At 35.9% G+C, this 27551-nt stretch overlaps 1 protein-coding gene across 14 annotated transcripts; it reads right to left on the reverse strand.

Annotated features, from left to right (window-relative positions):
• Positions 1–7440: 7440 nt before the first annotated feature.
• Positions 7441–25914, reverse strand: LOC131155446 (pectin acetylesterase 8-like). Of its 14 annotated transcripts, none has more exons than XM_058108582.1 (13): positions 25865–25914; positions 18814–18998; positions 11661–11782; positions 11427–11509; positions 11172–11301; positions 10968–11047; positions 10785–10871; positions 10581–10705; positions 10420–10480; positions 10153–10206; positions 9993–10070; positions 8694–8799; positions 7441–8014 (listed from the first exon to the last, which is right to left on the reverse strand). In XM_058108582.1, the coding sequence occupies exons 3-13, from the start codon at positions 11779–11781 to the stop codon at positions 7623–7625; spliced, it is 1317 nt and encodes a 438-aa protein (XP_057964565.1). In that variant the 5' UTR covers position 11782; positions 18814–18998; positions 25865–25914; the 3' UTR covers positions 7441–7622. The 14 variants fall into 14 exon arrangements, with proteins under 14 accessions (XP_057964565.1, XP_057964571.1, XP_057964570.1 ...); XM_058108588.1 differs by lacking the exons at positions 18814–18998; positions 25865–25914 and adding an exon at positions 12284–12606 and having other exon boundaries at positions 7441–7730; positions 7869–8014; XM_058108587.1 differs by lacking the exons at positions 18814–18998; positions 25865–25914 and adding an exon at positions 12214–12518 and having other exon boundaries at positions 7441–7730; positions 7869–8014.
• Between the last annotated feature and the right edge of the window lie 1637 nt (positions 25915–27551).

Consider the following 27551-nt stretch of genomic DNA (forward strand, 5'->3'; position numbering starts at 1 on the left):
TAATATAGGTATCATATGTGGGGCCCACAAGACTATGTGGGGTCCACATGAGTCCCGGAGCCACAAGACACTGTTTATATACGTAAATGAGTACATAAAACAATGTTTTAACTGATATAATTTGAAGAAATATATGATAAAATAAAAATAATATAGGTATCCTATGCGGGGCCCACAAGACTGTGTGGGGCCCACATGAGTCCCGAAACCGTATGAAGGTTTTCATAAGTCTCAAAACTATGCAGGATGCATAAAATCATATAAGAGTTATTGGAATTACGTACGATCCATTTGGGTCTCGAAATTGTGTGGGGCCCACAAGACTACATGGGGCCCACAAGACCATGTGGGGCCCACATGAGTTTTTAAAATTTAAATTTAATTCTTGTTTAAAAATAAAATAAAATAAAATAAATACTAAATATAGTTTAAAATTAATAACAATGATAATAATAATGATTAAGAAAAATAATAAAATAATAAATGATTAGTTAGGTAATGGATTAATTAATAAGGTAAGTAATTAATTAAAAATTTATTTAGTGAGAATGGTGGCAAGCACTCCCAAATGGCCTCCACTCAAGTTTAAAATTAATAACAATGATAATAATAATGATAATAATGATTAAGAAAAATAATAAAATAATAAAATAATTAGTTAGGTAATGGATTAATTAATTAGGTAAGTAATTAATTAAAAATTTATTTAGTGGGAATGGTGGCAAGCACTCCCAAATAGCCTCCACTCAACCCATACCTTGCCCATCCCTTGCCCATTCTTTAATTTTTAAAATTTTAATTTCACCCATCTCCCCACACTTTTATAAATTCTATTTCTTCCCCAAAATTTTCCTATAAATAGGGAGCTCTCAACCTTCATTTTTTACAACAATTTTCCAAGGAAGAGAAGGATTAGTGAGTGAAAGAATTTGTGGTGGAGAGAGAATTTTTGAATAAATTCTTAATCACCCACTTTTTCCGATCTCATTTCTTAAAGATAATTATTGTGTTCGTAGCACACGGTAAAAGAAGAAGGTAAGTAAATTTTGATTATGTTAGTTTCTTTTTATTTTAAATTCATACCCGAGTTTATTTTGTACGTAAATTTTAATTATGTTACTTAGTTCCACAAAATTTCTATGAGTTTATTTTTACGCATATTTAATTATACCAGTTCTATCTTTAATATACTTGCATCTATATTTGGGTTAAGAAATGTTCTAATCCCCTCGGGTAAATTTTCAGCATTTATTTTTATTCAAAAATAAAATTATATATATTTTTAACACAAAAATTGTGTGGCATGAGTTTATTTTTACGTTACATTTTTTTATGAAAATATGAGTAAAGATGAGATTTTCACGATATTATTTTAAATTGCATAAATTATAATAAGATGATTTTAAAACCCCTTATAGCAACGAAAGTTCAAAGTTACAGATGCTCGGTACCGCAGCTTAAAGTTTATACGGATCAGAGTGCACCCACACTGTTTACAGAGTGGTTATTTATGTTAGTGGATTTCTCCTGAGTGCACACCTGGTTTAAGTCCAGGACTTAATAAGGAAAATCTCACTTAAAGTTTACGTACGTTGATTTAGTTTGGTCGGCCAGCCAGCTAAGTCCAGTCTTCGGACCGCACAACCCAGTCATGGGGGTAAACATGACTTACGGCAAACAGGCCTAAGGGTGATTTTTATAATATATGTTTATACATATTTAATTACGTGTACAAAGTTACTGATGATTTGAAGGAAAAGTGTAAGTTTACGTGAAAAGGATCATTTTGGTGTTTAAATGACGATCTAAGGAAAACGTATAAGGAAAAGTATATGTATGTTTATCATTAAATATTTTTACAGTTTTAAAGTTAAAAGTTTAATTTAACAGTTATAGTATATGATTATAAAAATTTACTATTGAAATTGATGACAAAAGTTTTATGCAGGAATTTTTAAATTTATGTTTATTCTAAAAGCAGTCTTGAAGTTATAGTATTAAATATTGTTTTACGAAATTCTTTAAAAGCTCATTTTGGCCACACACTAATAATAATCTTATTTACTTACTGAGCGTCGTCTCACCCCAATCATATTTTATTTCAGATAACTCTGAAGGACATGTCGGAAATCAGGCTTAGCAAGCATGCGGGTGGGGATTAGAAAAATAAAGATTTATTTAGAAACATTAGTATGATTTCAGATATTTACGTTTGTGTAATTTTCTTCATTTGAAATAAGTGATTGTAACATGAATAATTAGCGCTCTGGTTTGAATAAAATTGAGTTTATTTGCTTCCGCTGTAAATTAGTAGTAAAAAGTTAATATCCCAGGCCCCTCGGGGTCGGGGTGTTACAAAGCATATGTTATATTTGTATATTATGGATGAAATGTACGTTTGAGAAATACTGATATTATGTTGAAATGTATATGTATATATGAGATGCCAGAGAATTACAATTTTAGAATAAGAAGTATGATTTTATATAGCGCATGTGTGGCATGAATATTATTTTAGGTGAAACGTATTATGATATGAAAGATTTTATGAGCAAAGTACGTTTTCAGGTATTATGAAAGGATATGTTATGTTATGATAATTTTGACGAGTACATGATAATTGATTTATTTTCAGAATGTATATATCTGAAATAATTCCGGCGCGAGGCCATGTAATTATGTTATGTTCGGCACGAGGTTGTAATTATGATATGTTCAGCACGAGGCCGTAATTATGTTATGTTCGGCACGAGACCGTAATTACGATATGTTCGGCACGAGGCCATAATGATATTATATATGATCATGTATTATAAGTTATCAAAACCCGGATATTAGTTTAATTCAGTTCAGGGGCTCGGTACCGTAGCCATATAGATCAGATATCTATGTTCAGATTAGTGTTAACCACCCCATGAGGGGGTGGAAGATGGATAGTCGATGAGGCTTTCAGTAGAGTGTGGACGTCCTCCTGGCAGTTTGGATCAGGGTGTAGCGGGCCCATCATACTTACAGACATATTTGATTCGGTAGTGGTCGGCCAACCATTGTCGGGTCCCGCCTTCAGGCTGCACAACCTGTCATGGGGGGTAATACATGACACCAGCTAGCTATTCATCCTGAGTATGTTTTCAGTATTACAGTTATAACAGATGTTTTATGTATGTTATGATTTATTAACAAATATGAAAATATATGATTATCCAGTATGATATGATGAATGTTTATAGAGTTATGAAATGTACTGTATATGGATAAGTGTCTTAAATATTCATGTTGTCACACAATTGTATTTAGTTTATTTTTCCTTATTAAGATGTGTCTCACCCCCAACATTAATTAATTTTTCAGGAGGCCTTGAGTGACCGGCGGGTTGTGACCGCCGTTGAGTCAGTAATATTACCCCGTTGGGAGGGTAAGATTTTGTACTAGGATCAGGAGTATTTTGTGTTTGATCCTAAAGTTATTTTGATGTTTATGAGGATGTATATAAATACAGTTATATGATGTTGTAGTAAACTCTGGTATTACTCTTTATGGATGGATGATTTAGTTTTATGTTTATTGCTGCTTCGGTTTCCGCTGTAATTGACAGGTGTCCCCGTTACTTACGGGTTCGGGTTGACTTTCCATTCATTAAATTACATTAAAATTTTTAAAGGAATTTAGGGTCGTTACATTTACCCCAAGTACTATCTCATACATATAGACATGTATGGTCTTTGCTATTCTAGACCCTTTGAATTTAGAGGAATACGAGAAATTTAAGGCTCACACAACCTCTTCTCATTTATTCAGGAATGGAGTAATTTTTTGGCTTCTCTTTGGACTTATTTATATTTTTTGGGAGGTTGCTTGACTTTCTAAGGGATTGGAGAGTAGTTTTATTGTAATTTTTTAGTTGTTCTTTGGAGGATTTTTTTTGTCCACCACTCATCATATCTCCATCTACCATAGCTAGATGATCTTTATTGATCTCGATCACACACTTGGTCTTCCAATTATTAGCACATCGATTATAAACCGTTGGCTCTGATACCACTTGCTAGTATTGGAGAATCCTCATGGGCACTTTATATATATAAGTGAGCACCAAATTGACCTAAAAGTTTATACCTATTAGGTATTAAGTCAACCATGCATATAAACACTCATCATCCACTTAATTTTTTCAATATGAGACAAACTCTCAAGTGTAATTCTCAATAATGCTTTTATCTTTTTTCTTTCAATAGAATTGTTCTTATTTAAAAAAATAAAAAATAAAAAGAAGCATCATCCCCTATTTTATAATAAATGGAGAGCATTTTCTTCGTATAAACAAACCACAAAATGGTGGTCTTGTGCACTCCATTTTATAAGGTATGTTTGTTTCATTATCACCTCCATTTCCTTCATTTTCATCTCCTAATATAGTATTATGGGTTTATCAAGTTAGGGGCAATTCATCTAACTCTTTGTCACAAAATTATGTGACCTGTTCACACCTAGAATAAAACATGTTAGTGGCGATTACATATATTTAAACTCATAATCTCATTTCTTCAGCCCTTGGTCGCTACTGAAGAACCTATGTCTCATGGCTCACTAAGAAGAAGAACATGATGCAAATGATTCATGAAAATTTGTACAAATCCTTGTACTATAGAGGAGTTACAAGTATTATCTAAATATAAATGAAAAAGCTAAACTAAAAATTGGTACTTTATAAAATCAAAAGTTGGTTTAAAAATAAAATTGAACACTTAAAATGAGATGTTTTAAAAAGGAAAAATGAGATGCTTTGAAATAAATAAGTTTTGAATAATTGGAAAATGAAAATGATTGTCTAAAATAAAAATTTTCAAATGTTACAAGATCTCTTTTAATAATTTAGAAAATGGTCTAGACAATCTAAATTGTTATATAGGAAAATAGTGAAATATTTTGAAAGAAAGTGGCTTAAATTTCGAGACATTTGAGAGAAATGATTTTATGACAACTTGTTTAGAAAATTAGTTGGAACAAGCACTTTTAGCATAATAAAATTTTAAAATACAAAGGGGCACATTTTTTTTAAAAAAAAAATCATGTTTTTATAAAACAAGATTTTTTACAACCAAAAATGTGAGAATCAAATAAGTTTGGATAGAAAAAAATTATATTTATAAATATACCAACCCTAAAAAGAGTTTGGATACCATAAATTAATAAGAATATGGAGTTTGTGGATATCATTGAGGGTGGATAGAAGAAAAGGAAATAGGGTAGGTATCTTGATAGCCTTATCAAGGCACTTGACTATGACAAGGCTGAATTTATAAGTTTCACTTCCAAAGCTAGTGACCATGTCACATTAGGTGATAATAGCAATGGTAATATAATTGGAGAAGACACCCACATAAGTCCCTAAACATTAATAGAAAATTGTTTTACTTGTTCAAGGACTAAAAATAATTTCTTTTGTGATAGAAACAATAGAGTTATTTTAATGCTTCCATTCGTGTTGCAATAATTATGATAATAAAGTATTACATATAAGACTTGAGGATTACAATATATTGTCAATTGGTCTTGTGAATGTTGAGAACAAAATTCTAGTTTTATTGTATTGTACTAGTTGGAATTGACATCAATGGTTGGATTACCTTAATTTGTATCCATCGTCTAAGATCGAACAAATTATCTTGTTGTACTTAAAATTACGATTGAAAAAAAATATCTTTTATGCTTGTTGATTGTGCCATTCATGTGCACCGCCTTGAAATGTGATAATGATCATTTAGTTAAGATGGCTATCTTAAAAAATAGGTCTCCTAGACAAGGTGAATCACCCATTGCCTAGTCACCCAAGTGATTAAGTAGAGAATCACCTAGAAGAGGCATAAGTTAAATACTACAAATGAGGCACAAATTACTTATCACTTAGGCGACACAAAAGTTATACTTAGTCACTTAGGTAATAAAGTACATGAAGTCACATGACAATGATGGTCACATATGTCATCAACCAAAGATCATCCATCATATCGTTGCCTAAATCATTAGGCGAAGATTGTCCATCATTAAGCGACAAGATAGACATTAGGCAACTATGTTAATTATAATAAATTAGACCTTTAATTTTATGAATTTTTCCCAATTTATTATTAGGTTGTAAAGTTTTATAACCCTTCTCTATTATTAGGATTTATTATTTTGAATTTATGCTTATAACACTAAAGAAAATTAACTTTTAGTGACATAATGAAATCGTCACTATTAGTTATTAATGACGGTTTAGTGGTGGTTCAATATTGGTTACTATTTCAATTGTCTCAAGAAGCCATTAGTGACGTTTTCATAAACTATCACTACTACTCAGTTAGTAATAATGACGGTTAATCGTCACTAAAAGTTACTAAAAGTCAAACTATTTTGAAGTTGAAATTCGTCACTACTACCGAGCTTTTAATGACGAAGTCAAACTCATTACTAATACTCTGAATTTTAGTGACGATTTCAAATGTGTCACTAATACTATGACTTTTAGTTATTGTTTTAAATTTGTCACTAATACTCTAACTTTTAGTGATGACGTCAAGTTCATCTCTAATACTCTAGCTTTTAGTGTTGAATTTCTATTACACTAGATGCACTACTTTTTGGGTGTCACTAAGCCAATAGAGGGAAAAAGAGAGAATAGGGGAGGAGAAGAGATAAAGAGATTTAGAGGAAGTACAAGAGAGAAACTTAGAGGGATAAAAGAAGAAAGAAAAATATGGAGAGAAGGAAAGGATGGAGAGAAAGAGAGGAGAGAGAGAAATGTGGAGATAGAGATGAGAGAAATGTGGAGATATAAAGAGAATAGAGAGAAATATTAAAACAGAAAAAGAAGAGAGAAAGATGAAGTGAGAGAGGAAAGAGACCAAGGGAGAAAGAGAGCCTTAAAACACATTCTAATTTCGGTATTGTCCCTTATTAAGTGTGCATAGAAGATAGAGCTCATATCATGCTAATAGGAACAAAATTAGGGGAATCCGTCCACATTATCATGCTCCCAACTCAATTTGGTACAATTAATCCCTTTCCTCACACTCTCACTATTGACCAATATTGATCGAGCAAGATACCATTTTGCAGGTAATGTTGTTGAGTTGATCATTAAGATATTCAAGGAAGTGAAGCTTGGCTTCCACTTTTAGCTTATTTTTTTCAACTAAGGGAGACTACTCTTTGCAAATCTTGCTATGTTGGCTATTTTCATATGTTGCTACTCAATTTCTTTGAGGAGTTATCATTTGAGTTAATTTCAGTGCTTAATGGACTAAATAAATTAAGTTGAAAAGGTCTTTAGATAAGCTCTCTCACATATTATGATTTTTTTATTGCTATATGGGTGCGCTTATTATTGTAGGTTTTTTTTGGGTGCAATAATAATAATAATAATAATAATAATAATAATAATAATAATAATAATAATAAGCTCAAATAAAATAGATTTTATTGAACTAATGATAAGAGATCACACAATCAATGACCCAAGCAACAAGTCCGGTGGAGTTGAGTCCCTCACTTATTTGGCAGGCTTATCAATCAACATTCATAAATTTCACTATGACCCAATTGTATCTCTTCACTCTATGAGGGTATTGTTGTTCTTTTTAACCATAAACTTGGTTGTGGCAAGTAGGGTTGCATGGATAAGCGCAATCTACCACCTGGAAAGTACTCCGTTCGTAATACCAGTCCCCAACTGCCTCTGCAATTGTCTGCAGTGTATATGTATATACACATAATTCATGCAAGAAATATATGAGATTTTCTAATGACACTTTTAGCAATTGTGTATGAGAATGAAAAAAATAGAACAATATGAAGAAGAAGAAGATGATGGAGCAATCTCTTACGGTCTTATTTAGTAAGGGAGATTCATCTCCAAACCATGTTTCCTGCTTTTCTGACTGGCAGTGGTCATAGCAGCTATCAATAAACCTTCCACTAGATGAAACACCATCCAGCCTTGCCAATGCTGCTAAAAATTGTGCTCTAAAATCTGAAAATAAACACCAAATTCATCAGCAAGTTCTTCGACAGCCAACTTCTTCCTATGCTGTAAGTTTTCAAATACAACTTCACTGTAGAATATCCCTTTGGGACCAGCTCATTACTCAGCTAGCTGCTCGGACAGATATTCACAGGTACATGAATTAAAAATTAATATAGACACCCTTTCACCTTTCAGGGTGTTTTCGCTTTGATCCATTACCTTTTAATCTTTTCAACTAATATCTGCATGTCATTTTAGTCTTTTATGCTCTAGTTTAATACTAAATACCCCCAGTTTTTGACATTTTATAAATTTTTTAGTGTTTTGTTTATAATTTTTGTATTAAAATTTTGAAACAAATAAACAAAACAAAAATTAGAAGGAAGGCAACATGTCATTGTTAAGAAGCGCCACTAAGTAGTGTTATCGTGATTTTCGATTTAATTTTATTTATGTAAGAATACTGAATTTTATGTGAAAAACTAAAGAGTAAACAAATAAGACAAATTTGGAATAAATACAACATTTAAAATTATTTTTACTTCCATTTATACAAAAAAGTTGTAAAAAAAAAAAAAAAAATTCTTGATTAACAAATAATTTTAAATGGTTGTATTTATTAATTCTAATTATAAATCATTCTTTGGGCATTCTATGCAACACTGAAATCTACTGACTCTATTACCTTGAATGGATTGAAGCTGACAAGGTGAGCACTGCACAATATCAGCCTTGCATTTATGCCAGTGACCATGCGGATCATTAACACCGGGTGCCAAAATGTTATGTATCTGAGGAAGTAGTAACAAAATTGCAGAGAGTTAGAATTACCAGGGGAGCAAGGATCATAAACTGGAGAGATGAAGTGCTTAGAAACTCTTTGGAATATATTCTGCTAATGATGAGAACTCTTGGATTACATTCAATCCTAAAAGTACATTTACCAGAGGACAGTAAATATTGTCATTTTCCTTTCTGGAAGGGAGACATAGCAAGAACTAAATTCAGAAGCACAAAAATACTAAACAAGTAAACATGTAATGCCATGTTAGATATGTCTCAAAGGATATGTTCCACATGAATGATATGGGTCCCACATGAAGGATAAGTGCACCATATGTTAAGGGAAATGAAATGACTTATGATGAGGGTAATGAAAGGTCTTATCTATGGATAAACTAAAGGGATTACCCAGAAAAGGAAAATAGCTATACAAAACACAAACAATTTTCTACAGCAAGAGTTGAGCCAATTCATCTTCCAACCTAACATGCTTTTTTTGCTCTTCAAGATTTTGAAAGCCAAAAGGCACCAAAACATATCTAGGCATCTTATCAATCTTTTCACACTCAATTTTACAAGTTGAACTGCTATCAATAATAGAAACAAAAATAAACAGTAGTAATTTAGAGGTGGTGTACATTCACAACCTGTCAGACTTGGCAACATATATTCCATATCAAGAAATAACAAAGAGCTTCCATTTGAAGAAATGTTGCATTGAGTGCTGGTCAAACTTGTGTGGCCACCTTAAACAGGTTAGCAGTGTGTCTCTAAAGAATGACAAATTGTTCATTGTAGCAAAAGAAAAAGATGTCAAATTGTTTTAAGAATGTAATTGAAAAACATATTTTAGGTAGAAGCTAAATAACAAAGAGAAATATACTTCCAAGGGATGACTCATCAACATCACATTATGATTTAACCCTAAAGTGCATGATTTTGTCACATATATTTTATCCATATATGCCTTCAAGAACATGTTATCAATGTTTCATTCATTCCAAGCTATTCAAAAGCATCAAGTACCCTGCACTCCAATATTCAAAATTTATTTTTTTTTTAAATTGAATCAAACAGTCTAGTATTATGAGGAAATAAAACGGTACATACATTAAAGAGCTCTCCACATAAAACTGTAATGGGAAGAATAATTCACATGTGCTTGACAATGAATTTTAACAGGAACCAGAAATGAGCTAACCTGCCATGAATCATAGGCTGAATTTAATATAAATAGTGGTGTTTTGATTTGTCTGACCACATTCTGGGGGAAAAAACACTGCAAAATGAAGGTAAAATTTATCGACAAGAGCAATAAAGAAGTTGTGAAGAGTGAAATATTATCAGAATCGCCAACTTACCAACTCTGCTTTCATTTGTGAAGTGCAGTATGAAGGCAAATGTTTTGCTGATCCCTGCACAACAGAAAACAAATAAATCAAAAGCCAAAATTGATGATTCCACTTGAAGTAGACTGAAAATTTCCCTTTTTGTGTATTATTGTCTGAAAATATGCTGTGCCAGCAAACATTAAATCATTACCCAAAATGAAAATCTGTGTGGGATGTGTGCGTGTGTGTGTGTGTGTGTGGGAGAGAGAGAGTGTGAGAGAGAGAGAGTGAGAGTACATGCGTTGTGACAACTCCATCATAGAAATTTTCAATATATTGGGCTCCAGTGACATCTTTCCTGTCATGGAGCACAAGATGCTTATTTTCATGTAAAGTGGAATTACTTTCACATGGCTTTGGATACAATATTGAAGCAGAAAATCTCATAATGAGCTTACGCATGGATAAAATAACCAGCATCTGAAATGCATTTTACTTTAGTATCCACAGGAAGTAGGCTTTTGAAGCTATCACAATGCAAAATGGAAGCCAATCCACCAGCTGAGCAGCCAGAGAGAACAGCCTGTCGTAATGTCTTATCAGTTACTAAAAAGAGTAACAAAAATGAGACAAAAATTGCTGAGTCATCATATGAGGCATACATTTGTAGCATTTTTCATTCCCTTGGCTAATAGATCCTCTAGGACAGCCGGAATTATCCTCGCTCCTCTGAAGTGAAGATTAGTAGCCTAATCCAATTGACAAATTGAAAAAAAAGAGAGAGCATGAAAATGCTTAAATAGTATAGAATTAAGAGCCTTCGTTATATAATTCAAACAACTTACTGGATCGACTTCTTCCACATCACCAGTAAAAGATGCCCCATCACAGTACCTGATCTTGATTCGATTCCAATTATAGAAGTCTGGATATTCAAGTAAAGTTTAACATTTTCTCTTAGAAAGCAATTAAGGACTTTGCGAATCCACGGACCCCATTTGAAGAAAGAGATAAAATCATAAAACAATAAGCCATCTAACAGGTTGGACCTGGGTTGAATTTTTTCTCCTTGCTTAGAATCCCAGTGAAAGCAATGCTCTTTAGCATTTCCTTCGATGAACCTAACCGAGTGCTCTTTCGAGTAAGACAATCTGTGACATCGTTGCACCATCCTCCTCCCTGAGAAGCCAAAAGAAACAAAACAAGCCCCCACATCGCGTTACCAGGGCTCTGCATAGCCTTGCAAAAAATGAGAGTGGAACGAAAGAACAAAGGGCATATAATAAGAAATGAAAAAAACCAACCTCTATGTGAACCAACCAATTATCAGCCCCTGCACCAAATCCCTTATCAAGGTGATAAGCTGGGGGGCTCCCATCCAAACAAACTGCACAATACATCAAATTCCAAACGCTTGAATATGATATTAAGATAAAACCCACAAAAATTGCAATAAAACAACTAAGATTGTGACAAAAAGTCAAGAAGAAACAAAGATTTAGTCATATAATTATTTTTAATGCAATTGCAGCTCTCACCAGCTCCTTTTGCCACTGCGCTCTGGACATAGGTAATGCTGACATTGCAACCTTCTGCTCTCAGCAAGATCAACACAAAGACTAGGAAATTTAACCATATGCTTAATTTTGCGTTCACCATTCTGCAAATCCCCCAAAAAAATTATGAGAATTGCAAAAAAGTAGAGGGAGAACAAACGAAGACAGCGTATCACAGGGAATAACTTTTATATTGGGTTAGGCTATATATGGAAAATTTTCAGTATTGTAGCGGTAAACCTTTACAGTCAAGAACATTTATGAAGTAAGATTCGGCTTTGCTTTCCTTTTTGAGTTTTTCCTCACCCAAAAAAAAAAAAAAAAAATCTTTTCTCTGTCACACTTGGTGGGTATAGCGAGACTAAAACCTACACTCGGTTCTATTTAAAAGAGCTTCCATGAATACGACATTTTTATAGCTGAAGAGGAAGAATTTGAAATCCCTTGGGCTCGGAAAAAGCCAAAACAGGTAGTTTTAATAAAATCCGAGTAGAACCCAGTTCAGAATTTTGGTTTCTGAAAAAGAGCAAGCTACCTTGGAGTTGAGAATCAAGCATGGAAGGAGGTAAAAGATGTCGAGATGTGTGTAACACAAAGGGGCTTGCCTTATATAGATCCTGGCATTAAGAGCGGAGGACTTGGAGAGGCAACCGAGACTGATTCTATTCGCTCCAATTCTTCAAAGGCGCGTAAACCAATGAAATTGTTTGTTTGTTTGATTGTTTGATTTTATTAGTCAGTCTTCCCAGAACTCTCAAAGAAATAAAGAATGATTGAAACATTTCGTGTTTGTTGCGTCGTCTTTGGGTTCCGAGTCAACCCCCCGACCAGACGAAGCACATGCCGCAGTTCATCAGGAAATGGAAGTGAAAGAAAAAGAAGCTCTTCTCGACAAGAGAATGCGGCACTTGATGAAAATTGTCGTTAAGAAACGGGCCGTGGCATGTGGCTTAGAAATTAATTAAGGACGTGGCGTGACAAATGTTATAGAAATTATTAGTATTAAGCTTTTTAGCATCCCATTGACTCATAATATGCATTTATTTTTTATTAACTTGGGATATATACCTAAAACATTTAATATTTTCTTACAATTATGTGTCACGGTATGACTAGTAAAAATATTGTGGTCCGTCCTCGCATATGTGGAAGGTTTGTTTCCTAGGTTGTCATTTTTTTTTTAAAGTCATTTCTTATCTTTTGCGTATGTTATAGTTATTGGGTTGTACGTATTTACTACTGATTGCATTTAAAAATTATGTGACATGATATAATTGGTAAAAGTAATATGTATTGTATTTTTGTCAATCAATCATTTCTTAGCTTTCCACGTGTGACGGTTACAAGCCTATATGTTTTAACATTGGTTGCATTTGAAAAACATTAATTTCATACCTTTTCTAAGAGATGAGAGCTACCTGAGGGGCAATGGTTAGAAGTACGTAACACAAGGATTAATCTAGCTAGCACCCCGATCACTATATCTTCCTTTAACCTTGGTGACACGATTGTCTGAATCTATCTGGTGAATGACTCTTTAGGTTGCAATAAACTTTCCAATATATTTTTAGCCCCCTTCCTGATGGTAGGTGAATTATGAGTTGGCCAAGCCATGCATCATAGGCATGAATTGGGTAGATTCGACTTGCTTTCTGAACATAAGAGGAGAAGAGGCTACCTCTCTCCATGGCCCTACTAGTGGTACCCAATGAAACTCTCCACACTTGTACAACATATTAGTGTACCTCATCCATGGTGCCTACCAAACAAATCCTCAGAGGTTCTCAGTAGTTCCTTGGTTTTGTGCAGATTTGTACAAAATGTAATATAAAATTATATTGATCCTGCATTTGGGAGAATGGATTTCGACATTTAAATTTGAATTTGTATAGATTTGAACAAAACATAGTATGAAATTATATTAAAATTTTTTATATCCACACAAATTCAACTTCAAAACCTCAAATCTATGCTCCAAATGTTACTTGAATTTCTTTTAAATTCATACAAATTCAAATATGCCTTGAAATGTTGCTTTTTAAACACTGCCTAAGTACTATTTGGATTGAGGGACTAGTATGATAAAGACGTTTTCCAAAATAGAAACTCAAGATTAACACTTTTATCTTTATTGAAATATGTAGTTGAATAAAACTGAACAATCTTTGGAGACGTTCTTCAATCATGACCGCCTGGAAAGAGAGAGAGTATAAATGACTTGAAGGATTTGGGGTGTACTCTGGGGGATTACTTTGATGCTTAAGTAAAAGAATTTTATCGAGAGGCTTATTGCAATAGTAAAGAATAGGTTGGAATGAGATGTCCTTACCTCATCCTTGTGCTCCTTTTTATAGTGGTTGAGTTTGTCCCTACGGTGATGCGTAATTTATGAGTGTTTTATGGTGCTGACGTGAATCGCTCTAGTCTTTATGGTTATTACAGCGTTGACGTGAATCACTCTGGCTAGACATTGACTTGGGTGGTTTTGTAACTGCCCCCATCAATGTGGTGATTAGTCTTCTCATGTTTATGGAAGGCATTTTAATGAGTGAATTGACAGCCGATCTTCCTCTTTAATGGGGACATTTTCAGAGTATATCAGTTGCCCCCCCCCCCTTTTTCAAGTTTTGAATTTTTGAAATTGGTTTCTAAGGTTCGAAGACTATAAGCATTGGGAAATATCCGCCTTTTGTTTTTCCCGAGCTGTTCTTTGACTTAGTCCATGGCACTATCGGCTCGCCCGAGCCTCAGTGGTTCTTGAATTCTACAAGTCCAAGCCATTCTTGTTCGTTTGAGCTGCATGTGTTTCGTCAAAGCCGTTCGTGACTCGTCCTTGGCTTTACCGGCTCATCCGAGCCATTTCTAACACACACATGGCTCTATTAGCTCATCTGAGTTGCTGAATTACTTGCCGAGCCATTCTTGACTTGTCCTCAGCTTTATCGGTTCGTCCGAGTTGTTTTCAACCCATTTGTAGCTTACCGGCTTGTCCGAGCCACTTAGTTAATTGTCGAGCCATTTTTTGTATTATTTCTTGGGTCGAGCAGCTCCTTGATGCCCTCTTTGTGCCAAGCAACTCTTTGAAGCACTCTTTATGCTGGGCACCTCTTTGAGGCCCTCTCAATGCCGAGTAGCTCTCTGAAGACCTCTTTAGGCCGAGCAGCTCTCTGAAGACCTCTTTAGGCCGAGCAGCTCTCTGAGTCCCTCTTTGTGCTGAGCAGCTCTTTGAAGCCCTCTTTTAGATGAAGCCCTCTTTTAGCCGAACAACTCTCTAAGTCCATCTTCATGCTGACCAACTCTTTGAAGCCCTCTTTTAGCTGAGCAGCTCTTTGAGTCCCTCTTTGTGTTGAGCAGCTCAAAAATCAGAGCAACTCCTTTTTCAAAAAATCTGAGCAGCTCCTCCTTTGTCAAAAAATCTAAGCAGCTTAAAAATCCGAGCAACTTTTCCTTTGTCAAAAAATCAGAGCAGTTCAAAAATTCGAGCAGCTCCTCTTTTGTCAAAAAATCCAAGTTGCTCAAAAATCCTAGTAGCTCCCTTAAAAAAAAAAAAAAAAAAAATCTGAGTAGCTCCTCCTTTAAAAAATCTGAGCGACTCAAAAATTCAAGTAGCTCCTCCTTTGTCAAAAAATCTAAGCAGCTCAAAAATCTGAGCAGCTCCTCCTTAAAAAATTCGAGCAGCTAAAAAATCCTAGCAGCTCCTTTGTCAAAAAATTCGAGTTGTAACTATCCCAAAAATAGTTATACTTGATTAGGGTTATGATCCTAAAAAAAAAAGAATCAAAATAAAATAAAATAAATATATATATATATAATTTTTTTAAAAGAATCCAGAGAACCCCCTTGCGCCAATTCCTTCTCTCTCTCGCTCTCTCCTCTCTCTCTCTCTCTCTCTCTCTCTCTCTCTCTCTCTCTCTCTCTCTCCTCTCAACTCACTTCCTCTCTCCTTAATTTTTCGGCGATACGTGCGCCGATTGGAGAACGGAAAATATCACTGGATTCCTATCTCCACCATCGACATTTTAACCGGAGTGGACTTGTCATAGAAGCGTCGTAAGCACCACTCCTAGGGTGAGGTAAGGGGAATAAATTATATCAAGAATTTTTATAAATTAACCAATTAAATTGTAATATGAGATTATATGAATTATATACACATTTTTCTAAATATTCTAGCATATGGAAATTGGATTTTGGGTTAATAATATTCTGAATATTATTATTATTCCTAACGACCCATTTTTTCTTCTATTTCTTCTATTTCAATCATCCATTTGTTTCCTTATGGGCTTCTCGCACAAGAAAAGTTTGCACTTCAATTTCTTTGGAAAATCTGCATTTTGCCCTATGTTAAATGAGCCATTTATCCTGCAATGAAAGATGAGTAATAAAGCCTTCGTGGGGTTCAGACCCTTATATAGGCATCACAAAACATCATTTTTTTTTCAAGAAGCACACACACACACACACACACACCCACCCACACACACACACACACGTAAGTGTGATAACTCTTCCTTGAATAGGTGTTGATAGGGGTGCAAGGAGGACAACCATCCAGACCTTCCTTACGCACAATTGAACTCCTGATCCCTAACTCTCTTCCTGGGGTTTTCTGTATATTCACCCTTTTTCTCAAGAAAAGAAAAGAAATAAAGTGGTGGCTCATTTTTCTTCCTCTAACATGTTCTTTATGTCCAACATTAAGAAAATGAATTCCTCAGCATAATCTCACACGATTACAGTCTACTTCAATTATTTAAGGGCATCCCTTGCAATCGAAGCTTTGTTGTAAGGAAGGATTTGATCTTTCAATTCCTTCTTCAAAGTCTTCCACATCTTAATTCGAGGTCCACTTGCATTTGCAGCATCCTATGTCAGTGTATGCCACCATAACTTAGCATCACCTGATAGGTTTATTAATGCTATGGCAATCTTATCATTCTATAGAATGTGGGCAGCCTTAAAACACTACTCCATGTCCTATAGGAAAATTTCGAAGTTCTTTGCACTACAAATTCCTTCAAAGGATTTTGGTACAAAAACTCAAATTTTTTGAGAGGCCTCACCCCACTAAAACTTGAGGAGATAACCCTCTTCGCAAGAGTAATGTCACCATCTATTGAGCCAAGATTGCTATTCAAGGTTTCTGTAAGGGTCGTTATGTCACTTAACATTATTGATATTTTGGATTTTATAGCAACTACAAAATTAACATGTCGTTTTTGCAATTTAGTCAATTCCTTAGTTAACCGCTCACACTCATCGCCAATGGAACTACATCACTAGTCTGTGGAAAACCTAGGAATTTACCACCAATCAAGCTTGTTTGCTAGCATTAAAAAGAGAAACGACCAAGTAATTGCCCTGCCTAGTCAAAATGTCAACACTACAAGCATTTGACATCAACACTTTGTGACAAGCATGATTTCTCCTTAACCATGATCCATCCCATGTCCCGACAACACCATATGTCTATGAAATACTTGACAAAACTAAGATAATTGTCCAACGATGTCAACCAAAACCAACCACCATAAGCAACCCTATTAAAGGCCATGAATCGAACCACCTCTTTCATGTCGAGTATGACAATTTAACATCTGTATCCTCCTTCCTTTCGCAATTAACTCATCAAGTGTGACTTTGGTTAGTTTTAACGATACCTGCAGAAATTAAGCTTGCATGTTTTGACACTTTTCAATAGATTTATCTTATGAAGCTCCATCATCCCACGCTAACCTATATGATCTAACTACATATGTTATAAGACTATACTATCTGAATCAGACTCTGCAGCTGTAGCTCCACCTACAACTGTGGTACGTACCTAGAAGTGCATAAATATTTTCTGCTAATTTATGCTCCTTCATCACTATTAAGACACCCTTACTCACCTTCATTACTCCACTTGCATACTTGTTGTAATAACCCGAGGAATTTTTCAGCATTTCTTTGACGAACACAGGAGACTCGTAGACGAGGATATAAGAGGAGCTCATCGACGAGGACATGTTTCGTCGACGAGAAAATACCGAGAGGTTTTTGGGGTAGTATGAAATTCATTGACGAGGGGGGGGGAGTTCGTCAATGAATCCGGAGCTATAAATAGTGAAAACCCAGATTTTTCAGTAGAAAATTGGCGCAAACTACCCTCTCTCTCTCTCTCTAAAACGTCTCCCACGCCTTCTCTCTTCGATTCCGGGTCCGTTTCTCATCGGATTGAAGATCTGAGACCACCACGACGCTCCTGGCGAAGTTCTCTGCAAGTCTGCCGGAGCTGATCGTGGGAAAAGTTGGTTTGAAATTCATCCCAAATTCAGGGTAAGGTATTTTATTCAGAATATGTTTTCCCTGCAGTTATAGGAAATGTTATATGTAGGAAAATACTGATGTTTTGTTCTAAGGGATGTCGTTTTCAGGGTGTTGAGTGGAGAATCTTGCGGGTGTAGTGCCAGAGTTCAGTGAAGGCTTTTTAGAAAACTAGGTAAGGGAAATATGCTATGCTAGGAGATTTACTTACATTATCAGAAATTTTACATATATATATATATATATATATATATATATATATATATATATATATATATTCATGTATACCAGTTATTATACAGAATATGAATTTTTGAAGTATGTGTGGCCTGAGTAGATATTATCGGATATGGAATTTTATACAGTTTTTCAGTATATCAAGTTATGCAGATATAGTTAGATATTTTACAGATATTATATAAACAAAATATGTATACATATACAGTTTTTATTCTGATGATTACACAAATAGATATATATAACAATATACATATGTTTATTCAGATCAGTATATACAGTGTATATAGAAAGTTATGCTTTCCTAAATGCAATAACACTCAGAGTATACATATAGTTTATACAAACAGTTTACAAAGACAGATTATACAGTTATAGCATCAAGATGCTACAGTTATTCAGATATCACAGTATTTATAGTACATAATTATAGTGTTATGGTTATTTTGAAAACATAATGAAAACAGTAAAAGAGTATATACAGATAGAGTGCAACCACATATACAGATACAGATACAGAATAAAGAGCATGGTAACGTTGCTAATACAGATAGAGTGCAACCACATATCTCAGATAGTGAGTGGGTACCGTCAACTGTGCTTGGAGAGTATGCAGCTCCTCAGTTCGCTGGGTTGAGGGGGCCAGTTTGACAAGGTAGCAGCTAGTCCTGTGTCTAGAAGAGTATGCAGTTTGGCCGGGCTGAGGTAGTGTAGTTTATAGTGACTTTCCTGGAAGGCCGACTAGGTTAACTCCCGCCTACGGGCCGCACAACCCTGTCATGAGGAGTTAAATCATGACATACAAAATTCTAGGGATAAAACATAGTTATGTATATGTATACAGTTTTACGGTATTTGATAATATAGTATGATATTAGTAGTATGAAAAGTAGAAAACTCAGATGATACAATTATGTTTTAAACTGTGAAAAATGTAAGATATGCTTTACAGATTTATCCTTTATTACAGTTCAGATGTTATTTAAAATATATGTAACTTAGTTGCCACACACTAGTAATATCATATTTTCACTTACTAAGCATCGACTCACCCTATTATTTTCAGGTGAACCAGTTAAGCGAGCAGATCAGGCTCGCAGATAGAGATTTCTTGATTACCCTGGTTGTAGGGTGAGTTTATGACAGAGTTTTGTATTTTTGGGTTAGGTGATGCTTTGGGGGGGGGGATGTTTTATGGCTACAGTCTGTATGTACTGAATTCTGGTATGGTACAGTAAATATGATTGTATGACTTATGTTTCCGCTGCATAGGTATGATTGTATATATATATAATTTTGAGATCATTACAATTTGGTATTAGAGTGCAGTAGGAAATAATACGAGAATATAGGAAAAATGATTTGAGGTTTGTTCTGTAGTCTAGATACAGGTTTTTCACGGTGGTTTCTGTGTTTTTCTTGAGGTGACGATTTCAGGAAAGCCATAGTAAATTATCAACGAGTCGTGTGTTTGGATTGTAGGATTGGATTTTGGGATTAGGATCAGGAGGGATAATTAATAGAGGATTTGAAGTTTTAGTTAAATGGAATAAGTTGGGTCTGTATAGGAAATAGGATTTTGAAACGGTGTTCTACATATTTGCAGGATGGACCCAGGAGACAGTAGCGCTCATGCCAGTGGTGATGATGGAGCGAGTCCTTGTGGGGCAGGGGGTGGAGATTCAGATGTTGTACTACATAGTGTGGCTCAGCAAGTTATGACTGAGATAACACGAAGTTCTAGATAGCAGGGAGGTCCATCTCCAGTTCAGGGATGTACCATAGAGAAATTTATAAAGATGAACCCACCAGCGTTTTCTGGAGCAACTGACCCTGCAGTTGCAGAGAATTGGATGCAAGAAGTGGAGAAGATCTTGACAGTACTTCATTGTACGGATGAGCAAAGAATCTTATATGCTACATATAGGCTGGCGGGGGAGGCCGAGAGATGGTGGTCAGACACTAGACTGTTTGAGGAGCAGAGAGCGATTCCAGTACCGATGACCTGGGCATGATTCAGGGACGTGTTCTTTGATAGATACTATCCTGCCTCAGTTAGAGAGGCTTGGGTATAAGAGTTTCTGAGTCTGTCCCAGGGGTTGATGACTATCCAGCAGTATGCTGTGAGATTTATCGAACTATCGCGTTTCTGCCCCTATATTGTTCCAGATGAAGTGAAGAAGGTGAGAATGTTTGAGAGGAACTTGAGGCGAGATATTTACAGACAAGTGGCAGTACTGAGGATCCAAGATTTCTCAGATTTGGTTGTCAGAGCTATTATAGTAGAGGAAAGTTTGCTAAGGGAGACTAAGATGCAAAGTCAGAAGAAGAAGACCGCACCCTCGAATTTTCAGGTGGGTCCTAGTCGAGGCCCTTGGAGAGGAGGTAGATTTGGCAGAGGCCAGAGGCAAATGGTAAAGCACGAGGGATTTCAGGGCTAACAGCTTCCTGGCATTTGTCCTAGATGTGGACGGAGACACCCTAATGAGTGTCGGTTGGGGGAGAATGTCTGTTATCATTGTAGGAGGCCTGGCTATATGGCTCGATCATGTCATATGCCGTCGAATTATGCACCGGCTCCTAAGCTATTTTGAGGTGGCTATCAGGCGCCCTGCGGAGGCCAGCAAAGGAATACTGTACCAGTGAGGGTCAATGCATTGACGCCGGGAGACGCTGAGATGGCTGGAGACGTGGTCACAGGTACCCTTACTGCTTTACCATATTAAATTGTTATTTTTTTTTTATACAGGTGCCACCCACTCTTTTATATCGACGGGGTATGTCAGAATAACTGGGGTAGAGACACAACTATTAGATGTAGAATTATCTATGGGTACGCCGATTGGATTCGTGGTAAAATGCAAGAAAGTGCTTCGAAATTTTCTAGTAAGTATTCAAGAGAGTGTGCTGTTAGCCAATCTTGTGGTCCTAGATATGTAGGGGTTTGATGTGATACTGAGCATGGACTGGCTAGCTACTCATTATATTAGCATAGATTGTCACTAGAAAGAAGTGATTTTCAGACCCCCCCCCCCCGAATGAGTAAGAATATAGATTCGTGAGGTCACGTGTACGTGCCTCACCACAGCTAGTGTCGGCTATTCAGGTGAGGAGATTGCTACAGAGTGGTTATCAAGGGTATGTCACATACATAAAAGAATTGACGAAAGAAGAATTGAGACAAGCTGATATACTAGTAGTGAGAGAATTTTCAGATGTCTTTTCATAAGAATTGCCTAGTTTGCTGCCTGACCGTGGGATTGAGTTTACTATAGATCTGTTGCTGGGAACTGCACCAGTATCTAAAGCACCGTATCGTATGACTCTTGTTGAATTAAGAGAATTGAAAGATCAGTTACATGAGTTGCTGGATAAAGGTTTTATTAAGCCCAATGTGTCGCCTTGGGGAGCACCCGTTTTATTCGTGAAAAAGAAAGATGGAACCATGAGATTGTGCATTAATTATAGGGAGATAAATAAACTAACAGTCAAGAATAAATACCCTACCCCTAGGATCGATGATTTATTTGATCAACTTCAGGGGACTCGGGTTTATTCTTAAATTGACCTACGATTGGGTTACCATCAGGTGAAGGTTAGAGTAGAAGATATATTGTAGACCGCATTCCATACCAGATATGGACATTACGAGTTCTTAGTGATGTCGTTTGGGTCGACTAACGCACCTACAGTATTTATGGACTTAATGAATCAGGTGTTCCATCAATATTTAGATCAATTTGTTGTTGTGTTCATTGATGATATACTGGTCTATTCGAGAAGTTTTGAGAAGCACGAGCATCATTTGAGACTAGTGTTGCAGGTATTAAGGGAAAGAAAATTATATGCAAAATTCAAGAAGTGTGAATTTTGGTTAAGGCAGGTTACCTTTCTTAGCCATATGATCTCTGAAGTGGGAGTATTAGTTGATCCAAGTAAAATAGAAGCAGTACTGAATTGGAAAAGGTCGAGAAATGTTCAAGAAGTCAGGAGTTTTCTAGGATTAGCAGGCTATTACCGGCGTTTCGTAGATGGATTCTCTAGGTTGTCGGGTCCGTTAACACAACTTACGAGAAAAAATGTGAAGTTTGTTTGGACCGATGATTGTGAACAAAGTTTTCAAGAATTAAAACAGTGGTTGGTCTCGGCGCCGGTTCTGGCTATTCCATCAAGGGAGGACGATTTTGTGATATACAGTGATGTCTCTTTGAAGGGTCTTAGATGCGTGTTGATGCAGCACAGCAAGGATATTGCGTATGCATCTAGACAGCTTAAAGAATATGAGAAGAATTATTTTGTCCATGATTTAGAGCTTGCTGCGGTGGTATATGCTCTCAAGATCTGGAGGCATTACCTATATGGTGGGAAATGCGAGATTTTCATGGATCACAAAAGCCTGAAGTATTTCTTTACTCATAAGGAACTAAATATGAGACAAAGAAGGTGGCTAAAGCTTATTAATTACTATGACTGCATCATTAGCTACCATCTAAGGAAGGCAAATGAAGTGGCAGATGCTCTGAGCAGGAAATCAGGGGGACCCGTACTGGCAACTATGGAAATTCAGCATTCAATTCTGATGGATTTGGAGAGGCTCAACATAGAATTGATAGAGGAGAGTCCTGAAGCAATCATTTCCAGTCTAGTGGTTTAGCCTACGTTATACGAGAGAATTAAAGCAGCTCAGGGTGGTGATGCAGAGTCAGCAAAGGTAATGGCTAAGGCGCGAGATGGTCAGGGTGAGGAGTTCAACATATCAGATGACGAAGCCTTGCGATTTCGTACTAGGCTCTGTGTTCCTGCAGATACTGAGATCAGGAAAATTATATTAGAGAAGGCTCACAGATCCCTATACACCGTATATCTAGGTAGCACTAAAATGTACAAGGATCTGTGAGAGTATTTCTGGTGGAGTGGAATGAAGAGGGAGATAGCCGAGATTGTTCAGTAGTGCTTGACGTGCCAGCAGGTTAAAGCTGAGCACCAGAATCCGACAGGACAGTTGCAGTCATTGTTTATTCCATAGTAGAAATGGGATCGCGTTTCGATGGATTTCATTACGGGACTACCATCAGTGCGTTAGGGGTTGAATGCGATTTGGGTGGTTGTTGATCGTTTGATGAAGACCGCTCATTGCATTTTAATTAAATTTGATTATTCCATGGACCAATTGACAGATATATATATATATATATATATATATATATTCAAGAGATAGTTCGCATTCATGGTGTGCCGGTATCCATAGTCTCCGACTGAGATCCTCCGTTTACTTCGCGATTTTGAAAAAGTTTTCAGGAGGCTATGGGTACACATTTAACTTTTAGCACTGTTTTCCATCCCTAGACAGATGATCAGACCGAGAGGACGATCCAGACATTAGAAGATATGCTTCGTGCTTGCGTGCTAGATTTTGGGGGTAGCTGGACTCAGTTTCTACCATTAGTTGAATTTGTTTATAATAACAGCTACCAGGCTAGTATCGGTATGACACCCTACGAGGCAATATATGGTAGGATATGTCATTCTCCTCTTTTCTGAGATGAGGTTGGTGAGAGGCGAGTGTTAGGTTCAGAGATTGTGCAGCAGGCGTACGACAAGATCCGACTAATTAAAAAAAGAATTAGTACTGTGCAGAATCGGCAAGAAAAGTTACGCAAACACTGGCCGCTGAGAATTAGAGTTTGACGTGGGAGACCGAGTATTATTAAAGGTAGCTCCTCTGAGAGGGGTTATGAGATTTGGAAAGAAGGGCAAATTGAGCCCTATGTATATTGGTCATTTTGAGATACTAGAGAAAGTAGGATCAGCTGCCTATAGGCTAGCTTTGCTATCAGATTTGGCTAGAATTGATAACGTGTTTCATGTTGCTATGTTAAGAAAATATGTCCTAGACCCGTCCCACATCATTAGCTATGCAGAGATAGAGCTTAAGGATTCACTAGCTTATGAAGAAGTGCCAATACAAATCCTAGACAGAAAGACACAAGTACTGCGCACCAAAGAAATTCAGTTAGTAAAAGTTTTGTGGAAGAATCACGCTATAGAGGAAGTTTCTTGAGAACTCGAGGAGCAGATCAGACAGAGATACCTGCAGTTGTTTCAAGAGGTCTAGAGGTAATAAAGTAAAGTATAATAGTTAAATAGTGTTTCTATTGCAAGTACATGTATTGATTTTAGATAGTGGATAGTTTTTAGTTTTATATGTGTAATCTCCCAGAACATAAAATGTAACCATGGTATTCCTCCGCCATAAATGAGGATAAGTAATAAAATAAATAGACCCTTTACCATTATGAGATGGTAGAGTGTACAATGGTGTTCAATCCAAATAGTAAATTTCGAGGACGAAATTTTATAAGAAGGGGAGAATTTAATAACCTAAGGAATTTTTCAGCATCTCGTCGACGAACATAGGGGACTTGTCGACGAGGACATGTTTCGTCGACGAGAAAATACCGAGAGATTTTTTGGGCAGTCTGAAATTTGTTGACGAGGGGGGGAAGTTCGTCGACGAATTCCTTAAGGACTCATTGACGAGATGACGTGTCTCGTCGACGAATCCAAAGTTATAAATAGTGAAAACTCGAATTTTTCAGCAGAAAACTGGCGCAAATACCCTCTCTCTCTCTCTCTCTCTCTCTCTCTCTCTCTCTCTCTAAAACGTCTCCCACTCCTTCTCTCTTCGATTCCGGGTCCATTTCTCGTCGGATTGAAGATCTGAGGCCACCACGATGCTCCTGACAAAGTTCTTTACAAGTCTGATGGAACTAATCGTGAGAGAAGTTGGTTTGAAATTCATCCCAAATTCAGGGTAAGGTGTTTTATTCAGAATATGATTTCCCTGCAGTTATAGGAAATGTTGTATGCAATAAAATACTGATGTTTTGTTTTGGGGGATGTCGTTTTCAGGATGTTGAGTGGAGAACCCTGCAGGTGTAGGGCTAGAATTCAGTAAAGGCTTTTTAGAAACTAGGTAAGGGAAATATGCTATGCTAGGAGATTTACTTACGTTATCAGAAATTTTACATATATATATATATATATATATATATATATATATATATATGCATGTATACCAGTTATTATACAAAATATGAAAGTTTAAAGTATGTGTGGCCTGAGTAGATATTATCTGATATGGAATTTTATGCAGTTTTTCAGTATATCAAGTTATGCAAATATAGTTAGATATTTACAGATTTTATATAGAAAGAATATGTATACATATTTAGTTTTTTATTCAGATGATTACATAGACAGATATATATAACAATATATAGATGTTTATTCAGATTAGTATATACAGTGTATATAGAAAACTATGTTTTCCTAAATGCCATAACACTCAGAGTATACAAATCGTTTATACAGATAGTTTATAAATACATATTATACAGTTATAGCATCAACATGCTACAGTTATTCAGATATCACAGTATTTACAGTACATAATTATAGTGTTATGGTTATTTTGGAAACATGATGAAAATAGTAAAAGAGTATATATGTATATATATAGTATCAGATCCCTATGAAAAGATTACAGACAGATACAGATACAGATATAGAATACAGAGCATGTACTGTTCCTAATACAGATAGAGTGCAACCACATATCTCAGATAGTGTGTGGGTACCATCAACTGTACTCGGAGAGTATGCAGCTCCTCAGCTCGCTGGGTTGAGGGGGCCAATTTGATGAGGTAGCAACCAATTCCGCGCCTAGGAGAGTATTTAGTTTGGCCGGACCGAGGTAGTGTAGAGTATAGTGACTTTCCTATAGGGCCGACCAGGTTAAGGCCCGCCTACGGGCTGTACAACCCTGTCATGAGGGGTCAAATCATGACATACAAAGTTCCAGGGATAAAGCACAGTTATGTATATGTATACAGTTTTACGGTATTTGATAATATAGTATGATATTAGCAGTATGAAAAATAGAAAACTCAGATGATACAATTATGTTTTAAATTGCGAAAAGTGTAAGATATGCTTTACAGATTTATCCTTTATTACAGTTCATATGTCATTTAAAATATATGTAACTTTATCATCACACACTAGTAATAGCATATTTCCACTTACTGAGCATCGACTCACCTTATTATTCTAACATTTTTTAGGTGAGCCAGTTAGGCGAGCAGATTAGGCGAGCAGATTAGGCGAGCAGATAGAGATTTCTTGATTACCCTGGTTATAGGGTGAGTTTGTGACAGAGTTTTGTATTTTTGGGTTAGATGATACTGGGGGGGGGGGATGTTTTAGGGCTATAGTCTGTATGTACTGAATTCTGGTATGGTACAGTAAATATTATTGTATAACTTATGTTTCCACTGCATAGATATGATTGTATATATATATAAATGATATAATTTTGAGGTCGTTACACTTGTAATTAAACCCATTACAATCTAAAGTTCCCAATGAAATCAAATTCTTCCTTAAATTCGGTATATGTCTAACATCATACAATGTTATAACAATACCATCAAACATTTCAATTTTGATATTCCTTATTCCAAAAACTTTGCATTATGTATCGTTACCCATTAGAACATAATCAAAATTTTCTAACCTGTAGGTGTCAAACCAATCTTTATTGGGTGTCATATGATAGGAACATGTCGAATCTAGAATTCAAGAATCTGTAAGATGATTTGAACTAGATGAAATGAAAAATATATCTTGACTTTTTGAGTCCAATCCCTATTTTGATGTTGACAAAGCACTTGAGTCTAATGTGTGTGACTAGTACTTAAACAAGTTAATTATTTAGAACACACGCATGGAAGAGGAAAGTAGACGGCAAGACAGGACTTAAAGCGCATACAACTTGGCGTATTCCATAAAGACTGAATAGCAAACGACAAAAAGACATTTGAATTTTATTGTAAATGCATTTTTTTTTTTTTTATAATTTGGTCTGTAATAATGCATGACATGCATGATGTGATTGAAAGCTCAAAATAACCATAGACTGACCATAGGGGACCAACAAATTTTCAAGAAAATTATTTAGGATAAAAATATGGCCAAAATTAAATTTACAAAGACTTCAGGTCAACCGACGTTGCATTTTTTAAGCTTAATTAAAAAGCTTCGGCTGACCGAACCCTTCCTATTTAAATCACCTCGGTCAACCAAACACACTTAAGGCCAAAAGTCAAACAATTGACCATGCCTCGACTGATCGACTAGAAAATGAACATAACTTCCACGATCGACCAACCTTCAAACTTGGCTTCTCTACCATCTCCGGGCAACCAAAATTTTAGTTCAAATTTGTCTTGGCTGACAGGCCTTTAAAGATTGACAGACCGAACC

The sequence above is a fragment of the Malania oleifera genome, chromosome 5 (genome assembly GCF_029873635.1).
Source record: "Malania oleifera isolate guangnan ecotype guangnan chromosome 5, ASM2987363v1, whole genome shotgun sequence".
In the NCBI taxonomy this organism is placed as follows: Eukaryota; Viridiplantae; Streptophyta; class Magnoliopsida; order Santalales; family Ximeniaceae; genus Malania; species Malania oleifera.